The sequence below is a fragment of the Typopeltis vanoorti genome, chromosome 22 (assembly GCF_054136105.1).
Source record: "Typopeltis vanoorti isolate ZY-2024b chromosome 22, IOZ_Tvanoo_1.0, whole genome shotgun sequence".
Classification (NCBI taxonomy): domain Eukaryota; kingdom Metazoa; phylum Arthropoda; class Arachnida; order Uropygi; family Thelyphonidae; genus Typopeltis; species Typopeltis vanoorti.
Window position 1 is genome coordinate 94241540 of NC_143570.1, and position 24117 is coordinate 94265656.

Here is a 24117-nt window from a genome sequence, read left to right on the forward strand (position 1 = left end):
TCTTCAATAGAAGTCTGGCTGTGGAAAAGGTACCCAAGGAATGGAAGGACGGTAAGATAGTGCCACTGCTCAAGGTAGCAGACTGGAAGTGTCTAATTATAGGCCAGTTTGTGTATCATCAGTTGTTGTTAAGGTCTTGGAGAAATTAGTGAGGGACTATATACAGCATTGGACAGATGAGGGTAATGTTATTTGTGAGAATCAACATGGATTTGTTAAGGGGGTGCTCTTGCTTTAGTAATATGATTGCCTTTTATAGTAAAGTGACAAGAGCAGTTGATGAGGGGGGAAAGGCATATACTGTCATTTTTTTGGATTTTGCAAAGGCGTTTGAGAGGGTGTCACATGATAAGCTGATATTTAAGTTGCAGCACATGGGTTTAGATGTTGGGTTAGTCAAATGGATTCAGGATTGGCTGTCTGATAGTTATCAGAGAGTTATGTATGCTGGGGCAATATCAAGGAGGTAGAAGGTTACAAGTGGCGTTCCATAGGGCTCAGCACTGGGACCTATATTGTTTAACCTTTATATCAATGACATTGTCCGTGGATTGCAAGGGGATATTCAGTTGTTTGTGGATGATGCGAAGCTGGGAAGGGCTATTAGTAATGTATTAGTGCAGATGTGGTAGCCCTGCAAGAGGATTTGAATAAAGTAGATGGATGGGCAAATGAATGGGGATTTCAGTTTAATGCAGCAAAATATAAAGTGTTGGAGTTTGGGGAACCATATGGGAGGATGCCTACTCGATTGGAGGAGCTATACTGGAGGAAGTAAAAGGTGATGATTGATAGAAAACTGAAATTTAGGGAGCATATTGCAAGGGTGGTGAAGGTAACTCAGAGGACTGCTGCAATACTGAGAAGGATGTTGACTTGCAGAAATAAAAGAGTATCATTCTGTTGTATAAGACCCTGATCAGACCACACTTAAACTATTGTTCTCAGGTTTGGTCCCCAGGATTTGAAGGGGATAAATTAACTGTGGAAAGGGTACAAAGGCGAATAACAAAGATGGTGTCAGGACTGTACAATGTTAGTTATGAGGATTGGCTGAGAGAGTGTGGACTGCAGAGTTTGGTGGATAGAAGGAGGAGAGGTGGTATGATAGAGACTTTTAAACTGTTGAGAGGCAGTTACTGGGTAGACATTGGGGAGTTCTTTGACTTGGTCATAGTGGGAAGGAGTGATGTCAAAGGGCCATCCCTTTTAGTTACGAAAGGAGACTGTGAGCAAGAAGGTGAGGAATGGTTTCTTTGCATGGAGCGTGGTTGAACCATGAAATGCATTGCCTGAGAGAGTGGTTAGAGCAGGAATGGTCAATGAGTGGTATGATAAACTTTGTTTCCTAAAAACGACCTCCCAAGATCAGTCTTTTGACTCCATGGAGCCCTGAATAATAATAATAATTACCTTGTTTGTAAAATTTCTGTCTTATGTAATTTAGTGTAACTTGTTCTTAAAGAAAATCATTTCTGCCAATGATATTCTTCATTGGTCTATTTTTTGCAATTTATTGACCTCAAACAGCCAATGGAGTTTCTTTTTCTGGCATTGAAAATCAAGAATATGTAATTAAACCCATTAAAAATTCTATATTTAAGTTGCCATGGGAATAGGCTATTAAAAATTAACTAGAATTTATTGCAATTCCTAATAAAACTGAAGCATTTTGCATACCAATGCTATATTCTGATCTTCCTTTCCGATCTCCACATGATGATCTTGTTTGCTATACTCATATTTCGGTGAAGATTTCGTATTTTTTGCATTCTGAAGGTCTCCTCCAGTAATGTGTATCTCATTTTTCCTTGGATCTTCATATTTTTCTGCTGTTAATGTGCAGTTTCCAACTACTGCTGCACGATTAGAGGTATCCATCTATCAAAAACAATAGTAATATTAAGCATAGAAATAGTTAACATATAGTATTAGTGTATTTCATACTTAATAAATTTCACTTCTGAAATGTTTCGCTTTCAAATATTAAAAGAAATATTATCATTACAATACTCTGATGGAGTTGAAGACTCATTGTAGTTGTTACTTTGAATTATCACTGGACTAACTAAGGCTATGAGGCCAGTATTTTATGTGTCCTTCTGTTGGGTTATGTGATTTATGGTATGGAAAACCAGTTTCCAGGAAGGAAAACCTTGCCAACTCTGTATGAGACAAGCCAACTCACCTTCAGTTAAAATGCCCTTATAAAGGTTTTTCACATCCTAAATAGGATTCACATCCAGGACTTTCCAACCATAGGGCAGGATCAGTGCTGCAGGAATTCTAAATCCCATAATGCCTGTTATACCTCAAATTCATTTAATCCTAGCACTTATCACTTCCACATTTATTACATCCTTACTTCAACATCACATCATACACTTTCAAAGACATTCTCACTAATGCTATTTTAGGTCTCTTTTCTGATTTTATAATTCTGTAGTAGCAAGTACTTTTTTGCCCTATTTATTTTTCCTTTCTTCCATGAATATGCTATACCCTACAGTTTCTATTTTTGCTAAGATGTCATCTTCATTTAAGCATGTTTCATTACTCTCATGAAATTTTTAAAATAATGAATCTACTTAAGGCAAAACCTACTTACTATTTTTAATGTCTCTAGAATATACAAACACAACAGTGCTTTAAGGTTCTAACTTTGATCTAAGATCAAATGATATAGGGTAGGCATGGCCAACTTCATTCTATACGAGGGCCAATACATGATGAGCAGTAGCGTCACAGGCCACACGCTAACTTAAATAAAAATAAACTCTGCATTTTTTCAAGGCAATAGTTATATGTATTGAATTACTATATTTGTTAAATCATTTTACTACTGGTAGAACAATATAAAATATTTAATTCATTTAAATATAAGTTATTAAATTAAATTTAATTACATATTTCTGTTTTTTGTTTTTTTAAATATTTTTTTTTACATGTAATACAACTTAATGAGAACACTGTGGACATTCATGAGCATCAACAACTTCATCAAAGTCTATTTTCAATGATGATGACGATATTCGTAACAAATCCTGAAGGTGATTCCGTGTTGAGAATACAAATTATTTCCATCATCAGAAATAATGAAATATAACTAGTATATCAATCAGAAAATCTGCAGTCAAAACTAATAGCTAAATTGATAATACATATAATTTAAAATAGTTTTTATCCTGCCATAGGCCGCACAAAATCACTTTATGGGCCGCAGGCCTGCTGTTGGCCACTTATATAGGGAATCACTTGAGGGGGTAATATCCGGTATCAATTATGCAAACCAGTCAGGACAGTATTTAATAAAGATGATATATAAATTCTGCAGGATGATTTAAATAGATTGACTGTATGGACAAAGGATAATTGTTGTCAATTAATATATAGCAAAGTGTAAGGTTATGTACTGTGGAATGAAAGGTTTATATGATGTATAGTACAAGGTGTGGCTATTAAATAATGAGACTGGTTGCAAAAATGTGGTTTATTATTACAATTGTACAACTTAATTATCCCCTTCAACATACTCCCCCTCCTAGCTATATACCATTGCATATGAATTTTCCATTCTTGGAAGCAGTGCTACAGGTCATCAGGTGTTATCTGTTTCAGTAGCACTGCTGTTCAGGACACCATGCTCAACGTTCAAGTAAGGATAATAACCTATCTCGGTAAAGGTAGGTTTTTTTTTTTTTTTTATTTATATGCGTGGATAAGCTTATGTGTTTATCAGACATGTTCTAATAGATTTCACGGTATGATATGAACACAGACGGATAAGAAAATAACTATTTATTAACTTAGAAGCTAATATTTCACTGGTATTATATCCAGCATATTCAGAGCACACATCACAAAGTTTGTTACAAAAGCAAGACAACCACAATCTGGTGTAACAGTGGGGCTAGTATAAGTAATTGCAGTGTGCAACACAAGACTAAAGTCCTAATATGGCGCCATCTAGGTTTAAAAAAAAAAAAAAAAAGTTCAAAGTTTTGAAATAGTAGTCCAAATGATAGTCTTAGAAAGTTTAAAAAATAAAATAAAATAAAAAATAAATAAAATAAAATAAAACTAATAAATATTAATTTGGTCTTAGGATGACTGTCTCCCAAATCTTTGGTAGATTTATACAGCCATACTTGTTATCCTAGGAAACACAAAGTCTGTCATACCACTCCTTAAGGTTTGTATGTTTTAAGGCTTCTGTTGATTCCAAGAACAACCTCTCAAAGTTGTAGAAGCTTCTGTGCATTACTTTTGTTTCTTTCCAATTGATCCTGTGTGCAGGGGTATAGTTTGCCCACAGTTTGTAAGTCCTTGGTTGGCGTCTTGCCAAGAATAGTCGATTCATGCTGAAGGGGAGAAAGAAATGAAAGACGTACGAATTGGTCGCCAACACGCGAAATCACGTGCTTTATAGGTAAATTTTTCCAACTGTTATAGAAGCAACATAGTTAACTACAATAATCATAAAAGAGAAGTTAATTTTCCGACCTGTAATAATAAACAACTCATCCCACAATATGGAATGATTACCCTATTATCGGAATGGATTCTCCTTTTTCTGACATGAGCAGAAGTGTCAAGGGATTTCTAATCAGTGGGCGAACTATATCCAAAGCATGGTCTGCCAGACCCGACTTGCCATAGTGAAAGTGTTGGATATATTTTTTTGTGTTCACTGAGGCAGATGTCCACAGTTCTTCCTGTCTGTCCGTAGTAGGCTTGATGGCAAGAACAGGGCACTTCATAGACTCCTGGATGTGATAAAGGAGTGTATTTGTCCTTAGGTGAACGGATGAGAGTTGCTAATTTTACATAAGGTTGAATACTGTGCATAGTTGGTGTTTGTTAAGCACCCTAGATATCTTTTTAGATGTGCCTTTAATGTATGGGATGGTGATAGTTTTGTTGTATTCTGTGGTAGATAGAGGGGATTTCTGGGTAGCATTTAGTATGTTATCTATCTTGTTGTGTGCTCTGAAGATGCTGGATATAATACCAGCGAAATATTAGCTTCTAAGTTAATAAATAGTTATTTTCTTATCCATCTGTGTTCATATCATACCGTGAAATCTATTACAACATATTTATTTTTTAAATAAGAATTGGATACAGACACAACTTTATAGCTGGAATTTCTGAGATTATATTATCATCACACCTTCATGGTTGTCAATTTCTTGCACTACTCATTGCAAGAGGTGCAATAAGACTAATTAATTGTAATTAAGTATGTGTTTGTGTGTAAGAGTCACAGTAGAAGTTGTGCACTGGCAGTATAGTGGGTGGGCTTGATTGTTTAAGTTTACAAAATCATTAAACTGAGAGCAGAATATAGTAACCAATGAAGAAAAGATGGCAGCAGCTTTGTCTTTACAATAATTAAATTTTGATTTTAGTAATTTCATGAAATGCGAGATGTGCTATATGTATTTGCTGACGTAAATTATGGATATTTAAGGCAGATAGAATAATGGAGATGAAGTGTGATCTGAATGCAGACTTGATGGGTGGTAAATGAAGGTGATAGTAACAAGAATGCCACAAGAAAGATGACTGCTCATCTAATAACAGAGAGACTGTAAAAGAGCAGTAAAAAAAGTTTTGAACAAAGCAAATGAGCAATCTGCTGAATGAAAAAAATTGATGTTAGTATGAAAGAAAATAGCAAAACAAATATAGGGGAAGTTGAAAAATAGAATGCAATAAATGGTAAGGTGCGAGTTTAATTGATGGCGAACAAGCATGCATGACCAGCGATAAAATAGAATGGTAACAAAAAAAAATGACAAGCACTGAAAGCTGAGTTGGTGAAGATGACATTCACCAACTTCATTTCACATTTCAGAGTGAAATGAAGATAATTGCAGATATGATGTCAGTATGAAAGAGATTATGAAAGAGATAATGAAAGACTGGCAAGTGGCATTGTATGGTGTTTCAATTATTAGAGATGTGGTCAATGAGAAGATGCAAAAGGTTGGTTCTCATGGATGTAAAATGGAGAGTGATTGAGGCATTGGATATATGGAGTAATCAAGCAAAGGAGTTGGCAGTGGTACTAGGTACAAAAGACTTGACTGAGAACAAGGAAATCATATGAGTCGATATCAGGAGTTGATAAGGATAAAAGATGGTGTGATAGGTAAGGTAGTAGTGTGTGTTGCACAGGTATGATAGTAATTATTAAAAGAACATGTAAGACCACAGTAATAACTTTTAATTAATAAAGATACAGATATTTCATTCTAAAACTAATACTACATCTTCAGTGTCACACAAACAGTTATAGGAATGGAATACAAGTAATGAACATTCGGTGGATCACCTATTAAAATACAATTGTTGCCACGTGCTAGGAAATGATCTTTAAGATAATTGTTTTTTTTTATTGATTACATAAAATAAAAGTCTCCCAGATCTTCGAGAAAGAGAGAGAGAATCATTTCGATTTAAATTTGGTCGGTGTAAAATAGCTTCATAACTTTCTTTAAAAAGGCGTTCATATTTGAACCTGCATCTATGGAGGAGAATAGCTTTATCCCACTGGATATTATGAGAAGAGTTAATACTGTGTTGTACTAGACCAGACTTCTGAGGTTGGTTGTATTCAATATAATATTGATGTTCTTTAATTCTTTTTTTCTGCAGAATGGCCAGTTTGTCCAAAATAAGAAACATCACATTGATATGGTATTTGGTAAATGCCAGCCAAAGATAGAGATGACAGTTTATCCTTTGTAGAAAGCAATAAAGAGGAAATTTTGTTGATAGAAACATATGTGGGAATCAATTGGTACTTTTTCAAAGTTCTACCTATAGGTACTGAGATTCCTGAGATTCTTTTAATAATCATACTATGCCATAGGTACTGCTAAAATAATAATAATAAAAAAAAACAGGTATGACAGTGATGAGATAAGGCAGAGAGCAGATTATGAATGATAGGTTAGTGGAAATGTATGAGGAGAAAGGAGCAGTTTGTTAATGTGTGGAAAGAGTTTGCAGGATGAATTGAATTGTATAAAAATGATAACCAACATTTGAATGGTTTTGGTGAGAGTCTGCTGGAGAGCAATGAGTGCAGATAGTGAATGGAGATGGAAGAACAATGAGTGCAGAGAATGAATCTAAGCAAGTAAGAAGCAATATGAAAGAGTGCGAGAGCAAAGAAGGAGAGATTGAATCAGTACTTATGAATGAAATGGGTAGCTTGAGTGTAGAAAATGAGAGAACAAGTATGCAGAACAAATAGGGAAATCAGGTGACTCAGTGTGGACAGGGAAATATAGCACGAGAAAGGTTGATGCTTAAAGAGGACATGAATGTGTCTGTGAACAAGAGAATGTCGATGGCCTGGAGGTGAGGAAAACAGTTGGCTTTGAAGATGGTTCTTCTTGGAAGAGTATGGAGAAAAAGAAATGGAATACAGAAGGTATGGAGTAGTCATATCTAATAAGTGGCATCAGAGAAACTTGTTATAGATTCAGGAATGAGCTGTTATGTTTGTAGATGAATGCTAGAAGTAGAAGAAACAAGGGAAATGAAATGGTTGCATTGATTGAGTATGTTCACACAAAAATAGTTGGAATAAGTGCAGAGTGATAGGTGAGAATAAATGAGAGATGGTGGATGAGGACAACATCCTGACAGGAAAAGAGATGGAAGAATATGAAGTATTTCTTGAAGACAGAAAAGGTAAAAAAAAAAAGGAGTGCTATTGATAATACAAAACGTTTTATGTTCATATAAGTTAGTGATGTAAGAGGGAAATAGTGGCAGCGGTTTTCAGGTAGTATGGTGTGAGACAGAGGTAAATAGAATGAAATACTTAGTTGGATATTGGTATAGACCTGGTAATATCGATGGTAGTGAAATGTATGATCAAATTAGATAAGCAAATAAGAAAAGGATGAGTTTAATTATAGCAATATAGACTTGGATGATAAGATAGCAACCAAAAGTAAGGAAAACGAGCTTGACTTTCTGAGGGAGAAGTAGAATCTGACAGCTATTGTCAGATGAAAGTTATTATAAATGAGGTGTCAAATTTCCCTAGGTGGTTGCCAGCAGTGTTAGGACTTCTGTGAGGAAAGGGTATATGTGGAACTACAAGGCTGGTGATTATGAGAAGCTCAGAGACAGCTTGCAATGTAGCATGGATTAAAGAGTTAGCTGGAAAAGAGATCAATGCAGCTTAGGAGATATTCAAGAACTATCTAGTAGAAGCAATGTTTAATATTATTATTAATCAGGCCTCCATGGAGTAAAAAAAACTCATCGTGGGAGGTCCTTTCTAAGAAACACAAGTCTATCAAGACTCATCGAGGGAGGTTCCTCCCAGGAAACACAAAGTCTGTCATACCACTCCTTAAACGCATTGACCGTTACTGATCTCACCACTCCATCAGGCAATGCATTCCATGGTTCAACCACCCTCCATGCAAAGAAACCACTCCTCACCCTCGGTACCTGATCATGTATCTTCAATAATTCATAGAAATTTATCTTGTCTTCTTCACAAGAGTCCTCAGTTGGTGCGTGTGCACATATAAGTGAAATATTGAATATCTTAAACTTTATTCTCAGTACACAAAGTCATTCATTTACTGGTCTAAAATCAAGAACCAAGTGTTTTCATTTTTTATTAACCAAAAATGCGGTGCCAAAGGCTTTTTGATCTCCTCCACTGTAAAAAATAGTATGTGTTCTGGTATCAAATATGTCACTTCCTTTCCATCTCACCTCCTGCAATGCTGTTATCCGCACTCTATGTTCCTGGTCTGTTCAGGCTCAAGACATTCCAGCTTCCAAACCAATATTCATAATCCTTTTTCTGTTGTCCCAGAAAGTCCGTCTGGCTAATTTTCCTTTTAACTTTCTTAACAAATGAGTTTTTACAGGACAGGGTTGTTAGCCCTGCGCCCAACCTTACAAGAAGGAACCCGGCTATACCCCCGGGTATTGGGTACCCATTTTAGTCGCCTTTTATGACATGCATGGGCTATATTGGGACTATTCTTTAACCCTGGTCACCACACGGGGTACTCACAGAACTACCCAAAGCTCATTTCTAAGATTATTATAATCACCTGCCTTATAATTCCACATAAATTCCTTTCTTATCAATACCTCCACATCTACTTATCCCACGAGTCAGGAACATGTCAGTCACTCTCTCCATCTGCAGGCAGGGATGGCATTTCAGTTACAATCAGGTTCTCTGATGTCAGGAGGAAATCCTAAGCTCCTGAGCCTTTTGTTTCTTCTACTACATATTGCCCGAGTTATTTGTCTCTCAAGAATTTCAGAAATTTCATTTGTTTACTATTACATTCTATTTCCTCTTCCCAGTTTATACTGCTATAGTTAAAATTTCCCTTAATGAGTAATCATTTTGGACTTGCCTGAACTGGCTAAACATTTCCTGTTCCTCAATCTCTGAATTCCCTGGCCTATAATAATATCCCATTAAATATCCTGACCTTCCTATCCACCACCTCACATTATATACTCTCAAGCCATTAGTATCATTTCCCTCCTACTCCTCCACTCTAAGAGTACATAACTCATCTCTTATCATAAGCAATACTCCACCACCATGTTCGCTCTTCCTATCCTGTGAAATACACTATACCCTTCCATTTCTATTAGTATTTCTTTTGTCAACTATATTTTGCTGATCTCTATAATCTTTGGAGCAGCTAAGGCTATCAATGCCACTAATTCATCTTCTTTATTCCTGATACTACTAGCATTTGTATAAAGAAACATCAAGGAATTGTCAGTATTTCTATGCTTATTTCTTCCAGGCTCCATTGACTCTGAAAATTACCATATGATGCCCTATCTCTCGAGTACTTTTCCCACAAGAGGCCACCCCTGCTTCCATCCACCTTCAAACTAATACTCTCACTTGCTCCAAGAACAACACTCTCCAAATATCTATATCCTTCATTATTCAAATGTGGTCCATACCTCCCATACAGCTTTCTATCCTCAAATGAACTTGAAGCATCCACATAACCCATTCCCCTCTTTCAACACATTCTTGCTATGATGCCATTCATTATTGATGCTCTTCTTTTCATTTCTATATTATCACATCTAGATAAACACTTACCGTCTTCCTTCTCACACACTTCTGTTGTACAACCTCAAGAATAAACCTCAAATCTCCCACTACCTGATTTACACTACTTCAGGTCATTTGTACCTTCCATCAATTATGTCATCCACTCTTTCACCTTCCTTAATTGCTAGAGTCACACTCTAGCATTACTCCAGGCAAGCACTCCCTCTAGCATTCTATCTTGCACTAAACAAATCATCCTATCTCCATACATCTCACCTCTCACTGCTCCATTCAATTCTTGCTCACCTACATCTCTCTCTCTACTCCCCCTGCACTCCCACTTTTCTGTCTTCTCATCACTCCATCCCTAGCTCCTGCCTCTCCTCTGACTCTCTTCTTGCACTTTTATTTATTTCCCTTCCTCTCAATTCCCTTACCCTTTGTCTTCTGGTACTCCTCACTCTCCTCATTGCCATAACCATCTCACTTCTCTTGTTTGTCTGACATCAGTCAGAAATCCAGCAACATCATATCCTCTTTCATGTTTGTAGCTTATTCTTCAATGCTCCATCTCTTCTTGCATTGTTTCTATCTCCCTCTCCAAGCAACCTAGTCTGACTCAACAATGACCCACCCCAATCATCATCATCCTGTAAATCTACTACTTCCATTTTCACATGACATTAATCTTCCTCACCCTTGATCATGCTGTTCATCTTTCTCTGCTGGCATTCACTTGTTTCTGACACCTGCCACAGCTACTTAAATATAAGCTGATATCAAGATAATCAAGCTTTTTTTATTTTATGCAGATATATATACTCCCCAGTCTCTCGCCTACCACATTTCTAACTGCTGAGCTGAAAACATGTCACAAGCACCACATGCCACAGAATCCTGAAACCAATTATTATAATAAGCAAAGTGCCTTGTAAATTTAGAACTAAAACATCTAGAAATGCTGTCTAGAAAATTGGAAGTTACATTCATTAAGAGAAACAGCATGGAAAAAGCTGTTCTAAACAGCTGAGGTAGATGGAATAAAACAAGAGAATGAGAAATTGTTTCAGTTGTGTATGGATGTTGATCATTAACTGCTCATCTTCCTATGTAATTAAAGTGGAGGAATAGAATGGTCAGTTTGTTGGAGCACAGTACCCATGAAAATATCTTGAAAATAGACAGTGCTGAAACAGAGGATTTCTGAGAAAGACTGGAGGTAGTTTGTGATGGAGGGATAATCTTTTAATCACATAGTCCTCTTCTGGATAGTATCATGTATTCTTGGGGAGGTTTTTGGTATACCACCTCAAATGTGTGGGAACAGTATTCTAAGTCAGGGTGGGTTTGGTATTTATAAAGTATTAGGAGTTGTGTGAGCACAAAGTAGTATTTTGAGCAGAAGAGGATACAAAGTTTTTTGGAGGCCAAAGAGAATATGAGTGCAATGTGTATGTGTGAGGATAGGCTAGATATGAAAGTTAACTGAAGAAAAGAAGAATGTTATGATGACTAGAAACTGGAATATTATCAAAAGTAAGGTGGAAGATCCTTATTCTGGAAAATAAGGCAGGATTGTGCTTTGATAGTATTGAATAACCTGTAAAAACCTTGGGGATGCATTAACATAGTAGTTTTGGACAAAAAAAGACAAGTTTTGATATAAATTATTATAGTATTAGTTCTAAATTTACAAGGCACTTTGCTTATTATAATAATTGGTTTCAGGATTTTGTGACATGTGGTGCTTGTGACATGTTTTCAGCTCAGCAGTTAGAAATGTAGTAGGTGAGAGACTGGGGAGTATATATATCTGCATAAAATAAAAAAAGCTTGATTATCTTGGCAAACCTCTGATGTTTGGAACTGAGGTGGTATATTATTAGAATATTTTACCTTCATTTCAGCTGAGTCTTCTTGTTGGAGAAGAATGTAATGAAATGAAGATAAAATATTGAGGTAGGCACCTTAAAATGCAGACCAACTTTTATGGAGCGACGATTAAGGTTTTGAGAAGATGGTTAGAATTAGGATACAAGATTAGGTGAATAGGAATGATCTTGTTTTAGTGATCTACTTACATTTCATTATTATTAACATGGCACCTTTATGGAGTGTGAGGAATCGTAGGTGATCATTCAATTCTATACATTATGCCATCATTACTTGCTACATAGAATTTCTTTCCATTCATTCAGGCCAATTTGTCTGTTTGGGCGATGTAAAGCTGAAGTTTCTGGGAGAAAAGAACTCTACTACCTCTATAACAGACTGGCTAATTCACCATTAGTTGAAAAAGTCCTTATAAAGATGTCTTGAAGCAATGGCTGAATGCTTATAGCCTGGTATATATGGATTTTACAAAGGTATTTAGAAGATGGCTGCACATAACTCCATTGCCATGGAGTCAAAAAGACTTATTATAATCCATGCATCATCTGCACTGCTATACATAGAGTTAATCAAACCATACTTTAAACTCATTCAATATTTCTGCACTCGCAACAATATCAGACAATACATTCTGCTTAACAACTCCATGCAAAAATACAAGCTCCTCATCCCCTTGTTCACCCCCTCTTTATAGTTTTTAAGGATGACCTCTTGTTCTAACCCTGTCTCCCTAAAGACTATAAAAATTTCTTCCATATTAATCTGATAACTCCTTACCAGTTGATATGTCTCAATCATATCCCTCCTTTTACTCAGGAGATGCAAATTGCATTCCCTCACTCTGTCCTCATACCACGCATCCCACAGACTGGAAACCACATTAGGCAATCTTAGATATTCCAATATATCCTCATCCCCCATGAAACCAGGTGACCATATCTGTGCACAATAATCCATTCAAGACATAATGCAATAGGCCTATAACTTACTTATTTCTGCAGGTGAAGGTCCTCTGCATGATTGCCATAATCTGATGTGATGACTTTACTGCAATGTGGCCTCTGAACTTCAGGTTCTTGTAAACCACCACTTCCAGATTTATTATCTACTACACCTCTTTTTAAAATTTCCCAACCAATTTTATACTTTGCATCCCATCTTTGATACCAAATTTCAACCCGTACTTGAACACATAAGGTTGCTCCATTCTCTTGCAGCACACTTACACAATTTATCCAAATCCTTCCTGTACAATCACAGCATCTACTTGACTGCTCAATTTTATCCACAACTCTGTATCATCTGTTATGCATTACCTCCAGCTAAACCCATCCCAATATCATAACTATATAAATTAAACAATAATTGCTCCAAAACAGACCCCTGTAGCACACCACTAGTGAATTTCTCTCTTTTTGAATACTGCATTCACATACACAGTTTTCTGGTATCTGACAACTAATCACCTATCCAACTCACTAATCCAGAATTATTATAACTATTATCCCAAGACAATGGAGTCAAAGAACCCACTGCAAGATGTCCCTTTTGTCATATACACAGCTCATCATATCATGCCTTAAACACATTCAAATTCTCTTCAGAATTTGAATGTGTTTAAGGCATTCTCACCTCTTTGCTCATACCCTCTTTATATAGCATCCACAGATGACCTCTTGTTCTCTCCCCATCTCCCGCCTTTCTGGAAAACCTCTCCTCTTATCAACTTATGCATTTCTATCATATCATCCCCTCTTCCTCCTATCACTAGACTGTAAATTGCAACTTCAACTTTTCTTCCTATGCAACATTCTAGAGACTAGAAACTACCTTAGTCAACCAACTTTAGACCCTTTCCAACATGGCATCATCCTTTTGAACACCAGGTGACCAAATCTATGCACAGTAGTTCATATATGGCCTAATCAAGGCCTTATACAATGGAACTAGAATCTCCTTACTTCTATAAACGTCAGTGTCCTCTGCATCATTGCAAGAATTTGTTGTCTGTCCTCACAGTTTTGGCAATGTATCCTCTAAATTTTAGATCTCAATCATCAGCAATCTTGTAGATCTCTTATTTTTCCACCAACAACAACATATCCCGACCTAGTGTAAACTTGATTGTCTGCATCCCATCTTTCTTTTCCAAATTTTAAAACCTTACACTTTGAACTAGCATCCCCACTCTCATTCATACCCATTCATTCAGTCTGTTCAAATCATCTTGTAAAGCCACAACATCTACTCTATTCTTCATAGTTCTTCCTAACTTTGCATCAACTGCAAAGCAAATTAATTTCCCCATTCAAATCTTCACAATATCATTAACATAAAGGATAAGCAGCAATAGCCCTAAAACAAACCCTGAGGCACTCCACTAATGACTTTTATACTTTTATCACATAGCCAATCTGCAATCCAATGCAATAATTTAATATTCAATCCCATCTGCTCTAGTTGGACTATCAACTTATCATGTGGTAATATTTTGGTTACCTCCATGGAGTCAAACTAATCATGGGACTCAAATCATGGGTCAAACTAATCAAGAAGCAAAATGTCTATCATAATGAGCTTTGAAGTTATTTACACTGCCTGTATTCACAATGCACTCCAAGATCTGAAATCTCATCCACTTCCTGAAGTACAACTCCACCAACACAGTAGCCTTACATCTCTGTATTCCAAAGTGTAACACCTTGCATTTTTTAATATTAAAACTGTAACCCCACTCATTTGTCCAAGTTAAAAGTCTATTCAAATCTTCCTATAGAGCATTACCATCGATTTTGCATCATCAGGAAACATTTGAAGATCTCCAGTCAATCCACATGAAATACCACTAACAAATAAGTTAAACAGTAGGGGCTCAAGAACAGAACCCTGAGGCACACCACTTGTCACCTTCCTTTTCTGAGACACTGCTCCATCATATGCAACTGGCATCATTCAGAGAACCAATCTCAGATCCATCTAACCAATGTGCTATCTATTACTATCCTCTGCAGTTTGTGCACCAACTTATGTGGTAATTATCAAACACTTTTGCAAAGTCCAAGAATATCACTGGATGTGATTCTCCCTTATCCAACACATCTGTGTTGGATAAAGAAGAATCATAAAATAAGAAAATCACCTTATCATAAAACATTAGCAGATTGCTAAAACAAGACCTCTCCCCTTCATAAAACCATGGTAACCATCATAGAGTATCTTATGTCCATTAACCCAGTCCTGTATTCTATTTCTAACCAATTTTTAATTGGTTAGAAATATAATTGGAAACTTCCCTGTAATCTGTATAAGTTGGGCGTGAACAAGGGAGTGAGAAGCATGTTTTTTGCATGAAGAGTTGTGACTGTACTGCCTGTGAGTGTCTGCAGAGAATTTGAATGCATTTAAAACACAGTATGATGAGCTGTGCGTATGACAAAGTGTTCCTGTGATGAGTCTGACTCCATGGTGATTTTGGGATAATAAAAGTTGGGCACCATAGGGCTTTCTCTTTGATCAGCTGCTGCTTAATCTATGTGTAAAGGACACCATGAATGAGTTTCAGGAAGATGTTCATTTTTTGACTTGGCCATAGAAAATTATCAGCAATGCAGCTAATGAGATGACCCTTTATAATTATTGAAATCAACTGATGATGCAGGCAGGCTTGTTGGAATGTCAATTCAGTGAAGGTATATATAATATTTTGCACTGTGAAATTTAGAGATGAAAGCTGAATACTGTTTTTTACTGGACTATATTTCAGGATGCAGAACAGGCATAGCATCTTGGATAGGTTATGAGGTTCTGAGGATGCACTGTAATGGTAATGAAGACAAACAGCAGACTGCTTTTATAGTGAAGAGGACACTGATAAACAGGGACAAACAGGTGATTGTTTCCACGTGGACAGCTCCGATTAGGCTATACCTTAACTAGTATTCACAAATTTGGTAGCTTGGTCTTAATCCTAGATAAGATGCAGTAGGAAATAAAATTTATAAAAAAAAAATATACTAATATCACATCTAAAACTCTCTTAACTGATTTAGAGTTACGAGTAAAGTTGTGAAAACAATCTGCAGAACCTAGTACAGAGAGAAAGCAAGAGTGAAAAGTTATTATGTGAAACCTCTAGTGGTCTGCTGTGTCCATGAGTGATTGTTATAATGATAAATATTTCTGTCAAATAAATTTAATTACTTTAGTTATGGAAGCAACTTGTTTATGCTTGGTCAAGCAGGTTTTTTTTTTTTTTTTTTTTTTTTTTGAAGAATGAGTGAATTAATTTTTGAATGTTCCATGCTCCCAATTTTTGAAAGAGAAACATATTCTTTCAAGTACTGAAGCACAGAAAATCAGGTTTAAAATGAAGATAAATAAGATTTATTGACATAGAAATAGAAGCCACTTATTAAAAAAAACCTGTTTGACCAAGAGGTTACTTAAATACTTAAGCTAATATTTAATACTTATGACTTTTCAATTTCCCATAATACGGTCGTTCACATTATAGTGTGAACGACCTGATATTAGGCTTCTATGACAAATGTTCCTATAATACGAGTCAGTGTGTCCCAGTGTGGATGGTAGCAGGGGTGGCCTCTTGTGGGAATGGATACTTGGGAGAAGGGGGAAACATCAGGTAACACTGAACCCAGTGGAATCTAGAGGGGATAATGCTGGGTATAGAAACAATGGCATTTTTATGCTTTATGCCAATGCAGGAGTATTCGGAATAAGGGAGAGGAATTGGTCGCACTGATAGCATCAGCCTGGCCATAGATTATTGGGATCACAGAGATGTGGTTGACAGAAGAGGATATAATAACAGGAATAGAAGTTGCTGGGTACAGCTTTTTTCAGCAGGATAGGAAGGGAAAGTATGGTCATGGAGTACTGCTTATGATAAGTGACAACCTATGTCCTCTAAGAGTGGAGGCTTAGGAAGGTTGTGACACTAATGATTTTGAAAGCATATGGTGTGAGGAGCAGGTGGGCAAGACAGGATATTTAGTGGGGTGTTGCCACAGACCAAGGACCACAGAGGTTGGGGACCAGGAGATGTTGCTACAGCTGAGCGTGGCAAGTGCAAGAAGAACGATTGCTTTGGGAGATTTTAACTACAGCAGTATAGATTGGGGAGAGGAAGATGCATGTAGCAATAAGGAAATGGAATTTGTAGAATTCTTGAGGGACAGATGTCTTATGCAGCATGTGTCAGAGGAGAACAAGAGGTATAAGAGTTTTGGATTTACTTATAGCATCAGAAGAGCTGATAATAACTGAGATGACATCTCTCCTACCAGTTGGAGAGAGTGACCATATGGTTTTGACTTGGAAAATGAATAGACATGCAGAAGTATCAAAGATTAACGGGAACGTATGTGGAATTATAAAGCAGGTGATTATAATAGTCTTAGACATCAACTTGGGGAAGTTTCGTGGAGGGAGGAATTGGAAGGCCAGGATATCATTAGTGCATGGGAAATTGTGAAGGAATATTTGTTAGCAGCAATGGTAAGCTGTATTCCACGAGTGAAGAGGAGGACACAATTTGGAGTAAAGTGGATGACAAACAATATTAAACAGGAGCTACATGCGAAAAAGTGGCTATGGAAGAGATATAAGGAGACAGATGAAGAGAGGATGCGTGAAGAATATAAGACACAGGCCAGAAGAGTGACTAGTATGGTAAAGAAGGCGAAACTGGAATATGAGAAAAGATTGGCTCTTAGATCCAAGGAAAATCCTAGGGAATTTTTTTTTAGCTATGTGGCCAGTAGGAGGAGAAATGCCAGTGGAAGAATGATTTTTATCCATCGTGAAAATGGAAATAGAGTGACTGATGCAGAGGACATAATGAAATTGTTCAATGAACACTTTGAGTATTTCATCCTGGAGGAGTCAATTCAAATACTAGAGGGATAGAGCAGTTTGCAGGTTTGAGGTTTAGAGGTGCAGGAGGAGAGTGTGTTCCACATACTGAGCACTCTGAATGTTAGGAAAACTGTGGGACTGGATGGTATTTCACCACAAGTTTTGAGAGAATGTGCTAAGGAACTGACAGTGCCCTTGACCTGGCTTTTCAATGAAAGTCTGGCTGTGGGAAAGGTGCCCATGGAATGGAAGGAAGGTAAGATAGTGCCATTGCATAAGGGCTGTAGCAGACTGGAAGTGTCTAATTATAGGCCGGTTTGTGTGTCATCAGTAGTTAGTAAGATCTTGGAGAAAGTAGTGAAGGACCGTATACAGCATTGGGCAGATGAGTGCAATGTTATCGGTGAAAGTCAACATGGATTTGTGAAGGGGCACTCTTGTTTTAGCAATATGCTAGCCTTTTATGATAAAGTTACAAGAGCATTAGATGAGGTAAAGGCATATACTGATATTTTCCTAGACTTAGCAAAGGCATTTGACAAGCTGATATTCAAGTTGCAGCACATGGGTTTGGATGTCAGATTGGTCAACTGGATTCAGGATTGGCTGTCTGATAGGTATCAGAGAGTTGCATATGGTGGAGCAATATCAAAGATGCAGAAGGTTACAAGTGGGGTTCCACAGGGATCACTACTGGGACCTATATTGTTTAACCTTTATATCAATGACATTGTCTGTGGATTGCAAGGGGATATTCAGTTGTTTGCAGATGATGTGAAACTGGGAAGGGTTATTAGTAATAGTGCAGATGTGGAAGCCCAAGAGGATTTAAATAAGCTAGATAGATGGGCAAATGAATGGGGGTCAGTTTAATGCAGCAAAATGTAAGGTCTTGAGGTTTGGGACACATCGATGGGACACTGCATACTCTATGGAAGGAATTAAACTGGAGGAAGTAGGAGAGACAAGAGATCCGAGTTTATGATTGATGGAAACCTGAAATTTAGGTGATATATATTGCAAAGGTAGTGAAGTTAATGGAGAGGAGTGCCGCAATAATGAGAAGGACACTGACCTGCAGAGATAAAATGGTTATCATTCCGTTGTATAAGACTCTGATCAGACCACACAGACTTTTGTTCTCAGATCTGGTCCCGAGGATTTGAAGGGGATAAATTAACTGTGGAAAGGGTACAAAAGCGGATAACAAAGATGGTTTCAGGACTGTACAATGTTAGTTATGAGGATCAGCTGAGGGAGTGTGGACTGCAGAGTTCGGTGAATAGAAGAAGGAGGGGATGATATGACTGAAACTTTTAAACTGTTGAGAGGTGGTTACAGTGTTGACACTGGGGAGTTCTTTCGCTTGGTTGAACAGCAGGAAGGAGTCATGACAAGGGACCATCCCTGGACGTTATGAAAGGAAGCTGTAAGAAAGAGGGTGAGGAGTGGTTTCTTTGCATGGAGGATGGTTGAACCATGGAATGCATTGCCTGATCGAGTGATGAGAGCGAGAACGGTCAATGCATTTAAGGAGTGGCATGATAGACTGTGTTTCCTAGGAAGGACCTCCTTCGATGAGTCTTTTGACTCAATGGAGGCCTGAATAATAATAATAGGAATTAGATCATAGAAGCAAAATATCATTTTTACTAATGCAAGCTCAGTATAGATAAAACTATACTGAAAAAAACTTTCTTTTAGGGTTACACGGTGATCAGCATTCATTTTAAAAATTTTATGGAATTTACAACCGTGTTAAAAAAAATTTTTTTTTACTATCCCGACGTTTCGATGAACAACGAGTTTTTAAAAATCCCAAACATATGGAAGGTATATATTCGACCTTCCTCACCAAGAACAACTATAAACAGGACTGTAGAAAATCCAGTATTGTAAATCAAAAATAAGAATTGTAATACTAAAAATTTTTCAGAAACACCAATTGTTTCTGAGAGAAAACCATCTAAAAGAATGTTTATTCCTGTCATTGTAAAAATAGAATTTAGCTTGATGTAAAAATTTATTTTTTATTTTATTTTATTTATTATTATTTTTTTTTTGTATTTTAATTTTTTTTCCGCCAGAGGTCACGCCAGTAGAATGACATGTGATCAAATCATTGTTTCTCTAGCTTACAGTTAATGATGTAACTCAGCTTGTCCTGTATATTTATGTACGCGCCAGATGATGATCTTGATGTGAAGATCGAAACGTCGGGATAATAAAAATAGTTTTTTTTAACACGGTTGTATACTGAAAAAACTATCGACTCAAATCCCATTAAGTATGCCAAAGAAAATGCAGCTACAATGAAATCCTAATTAACTATTTCTTAGTTCATTAGAATGGATTATGGAATAGCTAATCAGAATGAACTATTCTTTAAGTCTTTGGGTTTGATACAGTGAGAAATTTATTTCTTATTCTGAAAGTAAAAGCGAAACTTTTACTTTCAGATTTGTTTTTGGCAATGAAGCAGTCCGTTATTTAATGACTATGCTTAACACAGCTGAATTTAATAAGGTTTAAAATGAAGGATATTAATTAACATACCTGCATCTCGAAGGTAAAGATGGTGGAAACAGTGACTAAAGACTTGATTAGGGCCAAGACACTATGCAATTTAAGAAGGTGGATATGAGATAGCAAGTTCAGAAGATACATGAAGATAAACAAGAATGTTAAACCAATGAGGAAAAGCTAAAAATAAACAAATGAATTCGTAAACTTTGCATTTTGAAAGAAATGAAAAGAAACTTATTACATACATAGTAAGCCAGCAACAAACATGAAGGCTGGATGTTTCGTTGTGTTAAAACATCATCAGATGAGTAAAGCAGAAAACTGTGAGCCAGTCATGTGGCCATTTTGTACAGTGTTGGGAGTAGTTTGGTTAGTTTGAGAGTATTTGGAAATTGGGGTGGTTTTGGAGTACAGGAGAGTAATTTATTTTGTGTAATTGCCATGAAGGAATAGTAAACTGGGTCTATATGTGTTTATGCACTTTGGGTGGTTCTTACTGCTAGCATTCAAAATAACGTCATTTGGATTCATTTTCTTGGAAATCGATAATGATAACCATTTTGATTTCACGGGTATGTTTATATTGTATTGCATGCAAGGATATTTCAGCATTATGATTCTGGTTGTTTCTAATATGTTTTTCTTTGTGGTGGAAAGTAGATTGTAGTTATGAGAATATTACACTCTTGAATGTGTTCAATTAAGCAACACCTGTTATACTGGTGGAACCAATATAACAGGTGTTGCATCCTGACTATCAGGTGAACTTATAAACTAAACTATGACATAGTAGCATGTTGTCCTGAGTTATTGTGTTTATGTTTTACTCATCTGATGAAAATTTAGTGTAATGAAACTTGCCAACACCTCCCATGTTATCTGCAGGCTTATTATGTATATAATAGGTTTTTATTTTTATTATTATTCTTGGTTCTTTCAAATGCAAAGTTTACAAATCCATCTGTTTGGTTTTAACTTTTCATTATTGGTTTAAAATTCTTGTTTATCTTCGTGTATTTTCTGAACTTCTTGCTATCTTGTACCTACCACTTTAAATTGCATACCATCTTGACTCTAATCAAGTCTTGATTCTTGAAATCATGAGGTGATTACCTGGGTGGTTGCCAGCAGTGCAAGGACCCCTGCGAAAAAAGGGTATACATGGCACTACAAGGGGGGTGATTATGAAGAACTCAGGAGACAGCTTGCAGGTGTAGCATGGAATGAGGAGTTAGCTGGAAAAGAGATCAACGCAGCTTGGGGGATTTTCAAAAACTATTTAGTAGATGCAATGTCTAAATGTATTCCAAGGTGAAAAGGTTAAATAAGGTAGGTGTGAGATGGATGAATAAAGAGATTAAGCATGTGATACAGAGAAAAAAGGGCATTGTGGGGGCAGCATAAGAGAAGTGGAAGTAACCAATTTCATGAAGTCTACAAAGACCAGGCCAGGAGGGTGACTTGGTTGGTGAGAGTAGCTAAAGAGAGGTATGAACAGCAGTTAGCTAATGAAGCCAAAAAGAATCCTAAGGAGTTCTTTCGATATGTAGCCATAAAGATAAAGAATGATTATGGAAGGATGACATTGATTGGAGGAAATGGTATAAAGACAGCTGTTGCAGAATGTGTGGTGGAGATACTTAATGAGCAGTTCATAAAAATCTTTCAATCTTGTGAATGTGACTTCATGGAGAGATTGAGAGCAGTTGATGATGGGGAGAAGAGACTGACTGTAAGTGAGCAACAGGTGTTTGGGGAGTTGAGTAAACTAGATGTAAATAAAGCTGTGGGACTTGATAATATATCACCGCGTATTCTGAAGGAATGTGCCAGAGAGTTGACACCTGCCTTGACATATTTTTTTAATACGAGTCTTGCAGTTGGTCAAGTTCCTAAAGAGTGGAAGAAGGGCAAGATTGTGCCACTTCATAAAGGAAGTGATCGAACTCAAGCATCAAACACCAAATATAGGCCTATCTCTGTGTCAGGTGTTGTGTTTAAGTTGTTGGAGAAGCTTGTGAGAACTAGGATCCAGAGTTGGGTTGACAACAATGGTATAATCTTTGATGGACAGCATGGATTTGCTAAAGGGAGGTCATGTTTTAGTAATCTACTTACTTATTACAATAAAGTGACTGCTTCCTTGGACAGAGGAGAAGGATACACAGTAATATACTTGGATTTCACAAAAGCTTTTGATAGAGTACCTCATGATAAGTTGACAATCAAACTAGAACAGATGGGGTTGGATATTAGATTAGTGCATTGGATTGGAGACTGGCTATCTGATAGGTATCAACAGGTTATGTATGGGGGTGCAATATCCAGGAAAAGGAAAGTCACTAGTGGAGTGCCTCAGGGATCTGTTTTAAGGCCATTACTATTTGTCTTGTATATTAATGATATTGGCGAAGATTTGGATGGAGATATTCAGTTGTTTGCAGATGATGCAAAGTTGGGTCGAATCATAAAGAGTGGTGAAGATGTTGTGGCCTTGCAAGAATGATTGGGCAAGCAAATGGGGATGTGAGTTCAATGATGCAAAATGTAATGTTTTAAAATTTGGAAAACAAAGATGGGATGCAGAATTTATGCTTGGTGAGAATATATTGTTGGAGGTAGAGGAAATAAGAGATCTGGGGGGTGATAGTGGATAAGGATCTAAAATTTAGGGGACACATAGCTAAAATTGTGAAGACAACACAAAGACTTCTGGGAATGATGCGGAGGACACTGACGTGTAGAAGTAGGGAGATTCTTGTTCCATTGTATAAGGCTTGGATTAGGCCACACATGGACTATGGTGCCCAGATTTGGTCACTGGGTTTTCAGAAGGATGACGAGATGTTGGAAAGGGTCCAAAGGCAACTGACTAAGGTAGTTTCTGACTTCTGGAAATTGAGTATAAGGAAAGATTGAGAAGATGTAATCTCTTCTGGTGGAGAGAAGGAAGAGGGGAGATATGATAGAGACCTACGAGTTGGTAAGGGGTTGTTATAAGATCAATGGTGAAGAAGTTCTACAGAGAATAGTGGCAGATCAGGGGAGAACCAGAGGTCATCCCTGGAAACTGTATAAAGAGGGTGTGAGTAGGGGAGTGAGAGGCAGGTTTTTTTCGTGCAGAGTTGTGAATGATTGGAATGCCTTGCCTGAGAGCGTGGTGTCTGCAAGTAGTTTGAGTGTGTTTAAGACAAGGTATGATGAGATGTGTGTGATAAAAGGACCTCCCAGATGAGTCTTTGACTCCATGAGGTCTTGGGAAATAATAAGAATAATAAGTCTTTAGTCAGTTTCCTCCCTCTCGGCCTTCAAAACACAGGTATGTTAATTAATATCCTTTATTTTAAATCATATTAAATTCAACACTTAAGCCTAGTTGTTAAAAAAGGATCTGCTCCATTGACAAAAATAGGTTAGCTTTTTTCATAATGTAAACATTTTAGGAGCATCATTATTTTCAGTAATCTAAAGTAATATTTCTCATTTTTAAACAAAATATTTCAACATACCTTTACTCCAACAACAGAAATAAGTTCATTGTTGCTTCCTTTTAGCATAGTTGGCATATTTAGAGTTACTTCCACTTCCGTAATTGGACTAGACAGGTATTTTATCACCTAAAATAATGAATACAGACATCTATACTGTAGGTATAAACTTGACAGCCTTCACTGCACACCACACAGAAACCAATTTAAAATAAGTGTTCAGTGTATCAGAATGGTGTGTGTGTT

General features: G+C 36.9%; 1 protein-coding gene across 1 annotated transcript in view; it reads right to left on the minus strand.

The window, feature by feature from the left end:
- LOC150094573 (integrin alpha-9-like) overlaps nt 1-24117 on the minus strand; it is a 670422-nt gene that overhangs the window by 86354 nt on the left and 559951 nt on the right. Inside the window, exons 22-23 of the mRNA XM_090411817.1 lie at nt 23893-24000; nt 1681-1881 (exon numbers count right to left, since the gene is read on the minus strand). Coding sequence (XP_090267943.1) covers nt 1681-1881; nt 23893-24000 — 309 coding nt within the window. The remainder of the gene's footprint in view (nt 1-1680; nt 1882-23892; nt 24001-24117) is intronic.